This window comes from Myotis nattereri (assembly GCF_964212035.1).
Source record: "Myotis nattereri genome assembly, chromosome: Y".
Taxonomy (NCBI): domain Eukaryota; kingdom Metazoa; phylum Chordata; class Mammalia; order Chiroptera; family Vespertilionidae; genus Myotis; species Myotis nattereri.
The window spans coordinates 38719825-38725425 of record NC_138094.1 but is presented as its reverse complement, the minus strand read 5'-3'; the positions used below and the strand labels follow the sequence as shown (position 1 = coordinate 38725425).

At 51.7% G+C, this 5601-nt stretch overlaps 1 protein-coding gene across 1 annotated transcript; it reads left to right on the top strand.

The window, feature by feature from the left end:
* Positions 1 to 580: 580 nt before the first annotated feature.
* On the top strand, positions 581 to 4722 carry LOC308512493 (cyclin-Q-like; the record flags this gene model as incomplete). The annotated part of the gene is made up of 2 exons (XM_081082221.1): positions 581 to 1388; positions 4697 to 4722. The coding sequence occupies 2 exons, from the start codon at positions 581 to 583 to the stop codon at positions 4720 to 4722; spliced, it is 834 nt and encodes a 277-aa protein (XP_080938347.1).
* Positions 4723 to 5601: the final 879 nt, after the last annotated feature.

Here is a 5601-nt window from a genome sequence, read left to right as displayed (position 1 = left end):
ATGGTTTGGTACAATCAACATCATTAAAATGTTCATAGTACCCAAAGCAATGTACAGTTTTAATGTATTAACCATTAAAATGTCAATGGCGTATCTCACAGACCTAGAAGCAAGTTTCCAAAAATTCCTATGAATTTAAGAAAAGACCCCAAATAGTTACAGCAATCTGGACAAAGAAGAACAAATTTGGAGGGATCACAATACCAGATATCAAGCTATACTACAAGCCACCATTCTCAGAACTGCCTCTTACTGTAACTAAAACAGACATAAAGACCAATGGGACAGAACAGAGAACATAGAAGTCAACCCTAACCATTATGCTCAATTAATATTTGACAAAGGGAGGCAAAAGCATAGAATGGAGTCATACAGTCTCTTCAATAATTGGTGGTGGAACCTGGATGGCAGTCAGGCCTAGGCAGGGCTGGGTAGGTGGGGCGGCGCGGGGCGGGGCAGGGCGCGGCGGGGCGGGGCGCGGTGGGGCGGCTGCGCACTGGGCTAGGACTCTGCTGGCACAGGCACTGCACTGGAGACTCTTGCCCTTCCCGCGGGGTCTGGGGCCTCCCAGCAGGGCCCCATGGAGGACCTTAGCCTGGAGAGCTGCAGAGAGGAGGACGCGGCGCCAGGCGCCAAGGGGTGGCCCGAACCCCAGGCGAGGGTGCACTTCCGCGTGACAAGGTTCATCATGGAGGCAGGTGTCAAGCTAGGGATGCAGTCCATTCCCCTCGCCACCGCCTGTGCCATTTACCATAAGTTCTTCTGCGAGATCAACCTGGACGCCTATGACCCCTACTTGGTCGCCATGTCTGCCCTTTACTTGGCTGGCAAAGTGGAAGAACCGCCCCTGCGAACCCGTGACATCATCAACGTGTCCAACAGGTACTTCCACCCAGGCAGCGAGCCCTTGGAGATGGACTCCCTAGTCTGGGTGATCCAGGACAGCATTGTGCAGTGCGAGCTCCTTGTGCTGCGGGTACTGCGCTTCCAAGTCTCCTTTCAGCACCCACACAGGTACCTGCTCCACTACCTGATTTCTCTCAAGAACTGGCTGAATCCTTACAGCTGGCAACGGACCCCCATCTCCGTCACTGCCTGGGCCCTGCTGCGGGACAGCTACCGCGGGGGGCTGTGCTTCCGGTTCCAGGCTCAGCACATAGCGGTGGCGGTGCTCCACCTGGCCCTGCAGGTCTATGGGGTCCAGGTGCCCGCTGAGGCCATGGCCAAGAAGCCATGGTGGCAAGTGTTTAGTGGCGACCTTACCAAGCCAATCATTGATAACATTGTGTCTGATCTCACTCACATTTATACCATGGACACAGAGATCCCCAAAGACAAGCCTGGGACACTCGGCTGCCAGGGGACAGCGCCACCACATCGCCCTGAGGGCCGGTCCCCAGAGCACTGGCAGGGAGGACTGGTTTTGTGCTGCTGGAGACAGGCCGGTGAAGGCGATGACATGCTGCCACTTTGATTCTCAGGCTTTGACTCTCCCTGGCAGCCAAGGTCCAGATGGGGATGGGCGCTGCACCTCCCGCGGGCAGGAGGGTGCCGCGGGCAGGAGGGTGCTGCGGGCAGCTCTGAGGCCTCCGGGTCTGCTTTTGTCTTTTGAAAGGACGCAGACTACAGCCGAGGTTTGGGATCAGTGGAAGGAAAATCAAAGAATGGATGGGACTGTGCCCCAGGGGATTTTTTTAAAGGCCAGATTTAGAGAAAGTATGACTCAATTATCATAGAGGAAATTTTATTTTGTTTCATTGAAGATATTACAAAGCCAAAATAAAAACATAATAATAATTGGTGTTGGACTTATAGCACAGATACATGCAAAAAAAATTAGTCTAGACCACCAACTTACACCATACACAAGTATAAATTGGGAATGAATAAAGGACTTAAAAGTAAGTGGGTAACCATGAAAATCTTAGAAGAAGCAAAATATCAGGCATCTGTCTCAGCAATACCTTTACTGATACAGCTCCTAGGGCAATGGAAACTGAGGAGAAAAGAAACAAATGGGACAACGTCAAATTAAAACACTTCTGCAGAGAAGAAGCGGCCAACAAATACAACAACAACAACAACAACAACAAAACAAGGAAGTCCACTGCCTGGGAGAAGATATTTGCCAATGTTATATCAGATAAGGACCTATTCTCCAAAATTCATACTGAACTCATCCACTAAACAAAAGGAAGATCAACATTCCAATAAAATACTGGGCACCACCACCACGAAGGCCCCTTCTGACTTATGGTGGCCCAGTTCCTGTGATGATTATTACAGCCACACAGGAGATGGGTATGATGGGGGCACGGCAATTACTGCAACAGCCGATGGGACACCCCTGTAAGAGGTCCTGAGTGTGGTGCTGGCGGCGATCACAGGATACACCATGTATGCAAGAGAGAGTGAATCATGCAGTACAGTAGCTCACCTGATTGGGCACTCGGGGAGTCAGAGGGGAAGCCCCTGTGACAGAAGAATTAGACACTGAAAATAAAAATGATAAGGTACAGACAATATTTTATTGTAAGCAATTTGGCTTCTGTTATTTAAGAATGACAAAAAGCAAATGGTAGGTTTGGGGGAAGCATCAAGAATTGTAGGTACCATTATGAAGTTTCAGGATTGGAGGCAAGGTTTGAATTGTACAAGGTTGCTTCCTAAGTGCTGATTTAAATTACAATATACTTAAATGTTTAAATTTTACATATTGTATTGTTAAAATATTCAGAATATAAGCACAACCAACAGACCAACAGAGGCAAGACACTGGGAGTGGGTGACACGATCAAGAGACTAGAGATAGAGGAAGCCAGAGGGAAGGTCAGTAGAAAAAAAGAAAGAGACATATATATTAATTTTTGTAAAAACTTAAACACTAACATTACAAAAAATTTTCAGAAGAAAGTGTTCTGCAACATGGGATTTCTTGTCTGATTTTACTACAAACACAGAAAAGCAGTCTGTTTGGATGGTGAGTTATATTCATGGCCCTAAATTTCCCAGGGTGTCTATGACCATACGTACATAAAGTCTTTGAAGTGAACTGCATACAAAATGAAGCAGTGTGTTATTTCGTCATGGCATGCTGCCCTGTTTTCCAGTTAGGGAGGGTAAACAAATGAGGTATTCTCTTTGGAAAACGTAAATGGATAAAAGGATTGAAGAACCTCTGACAAGGCTGCAAAACAAAGATTCCTCCAGCTCTGTGGCCCACACTTTGCCCCCTAAGATACTGATGAGCAGGCCGATCCCACTGGCCCCAGGAGGAAGAGGAGACCTTGGGGAAATAGGAGATGGTGGTGAGCAGCAACAGGGCAATGTGGCATGGCAGCACAGCAGCCTAGGCCTCAGCATGAGGAAGATCCGCAGACACCTGTGGAAAGGAGTATAGGAAGAACATGTCATGGCAGCTCCTGTTGAGGGGCAGGTGGAAAGGCCTGAAGGTGCTGTGGGTGGCCTAGAGGGAGAGTTCAGAGGAGGGGCTGAGGTAATCTTCTTTGACTCTGAGTGACAGTGGACATGCACACTCCCTCCTCCTGCCTAAGCCTCCCTGCCTGAGCTGGAATTGCACTGCCCTTGTTGTGCTGGTAGTTCCTGTCTCAGGCACACACCCTGCGGCCCTGGTGTTACAGGCTGTTTCCCTCCCAGCATCCAGGTGTCCCTGTGAGAGAAAAATAATGGCCCAGGAACCTGGCAGCACACCAGGGGAGAGCCCAGGCAGCCACTCCTCGCCCATCCTGTCCGCTCACTACGGGCCATCATCCTCTCATAGTACTTCAGGGGATTGAGCCACAGGTCCTTGCTGATGATCTGGTAGGGCAAACAGACCTGGGTTAGGAGAGCACAGGGACCCGAATAGAATCCCAAGCAGCAGGCGGACACAGGAAGCTGTATGCTGGCATGGCCAGTGACATCCCACCTCAGCAATCCTGCCAGATGCTGTCACACTGTGGTCAGAGAACCAGTAGAAGAAGCTGGCGCTGCTGTCCTAGAGCCTGTGGCTGTAGAGTTCTCGTTCACAATGCTGGTACCACTGAAGGGGAGTGGCATGGGACAACCTGTATCCTGCAGGAGAGGGGTATGTGAAGCTGGGTACATCGCCCTCCATCCCTGCCCACCACCAACTGCAACCCATGCAGGGAGCCTCCTTTTACCTGTGAGGGTGATGAGATACTCCTTCACAATCACATGGTTGCGGAAGTAGGGGTTGCTGCGGAAGTACAGGCTAATGGTGCAGCAACCCCAGGGATGCCTGACTTCCCTCACCTGCAGAAGGAAAGTGGATCCAGGGAGTGAAATCGCAGCCCAGTGCTGCCGCCTGTAGCTGTTTTCAGGGACAGGCCATTTCCCCACCTGCCCTCCACTACTCCTTGGACCAGGTGCACTTACCTTCAAATCAATCACATGGCCGAGCATATTTTCATCTTGGACGCTGATCATGGCCGACAACTCTGGGTGGTTGACAAACTGCTTTGGGTCAAGGAGCCTGCAACCTGGGAGCTGGGCATGGACCAGCTAGAAAGAGCAGCCTGGCCTGGCCTCTCCTTCCCTTAAGGCCACTCCTTCTCCATCAAGGGCAGAAAGGGGCACAGCACCACTCTGTTTCCTGACAGACCCTGATGCCCACCAGATTGTTTTGTGCTGAGGGCTTAACAGGCTACACTTCACCCATTCGTGCTTCTGAAAGAGGATTTGGACATAGAGACGGCCTGAAAGGCAGCGTTAGTTAGTCCCAGAACAGCCCGTGCAACACAGCCCTGTCTGTGGGCATCAGCCCCTGGTGTATGCGTGCCTCTGCCTTGGAGCTCTGTCCCTGGACCCCCTGGTAATGCTTCTCTGGTGCCTGTACAAGACAGAGGGTGTCTCCAGGATCCTGGGCCAGACCGGGGCGCACTGCCCCTAGCTTGTCCTCAATGTTTTTTTCTATGGGAACCATCCCCGCTTACACGGTTCTCGTGCACTGTCCCATGCTCCTTGTGATCCTGCTCCTCTACCCTCAAGGATACAGCTGTGAGCCAGAACCCAGGGATGCGCCGGATATTGAGGCTTCTCCGTTTGAAATAGGGCTTTAGCCTCTGCCGAGTCCTGCACCTGAGCCGAGAGAAGGCACTGCTGGCTTGCTCGTTCATGGGCTCCATCTCCAATTGAAGGGGCTGGAGCACCTCCAGAGGAGACCAGGTTAACTTGGCCCCGGGCCCTGACTGGGCCTGCTCCTGCTGCACTGGCTCCTCTTCTTCTGGCTTTGCTTTGGCCTTGGACTGAGGCTCCACCTCTCCCACCTGTTCCACTGCCTCCATGGTGCACTTCCCCTCCCCCTGCAGGACAAACTGCTGCCCTGCAATTAATTGCTCCTCCACCCACCCCTCCTCCTGGTGGTCACTCCCTTGTGGGTCACCTGGATCCTGTGCCTCCAGCCTCAGCTCTTCACTCACCACCTCCTCCTGCCTCCCCACCTGTAGATCTGGGAAAACCTCCTCACCTGCCCACTTGGCCTGCCATGGCACCACCTGCAGAAGGCCCTCTGTCCACAGGATAAACTGAGCCTGTGCCTGGAACTCCTCCCCCAGGCCCTCCTTGTCTTCCCCTTGAGGA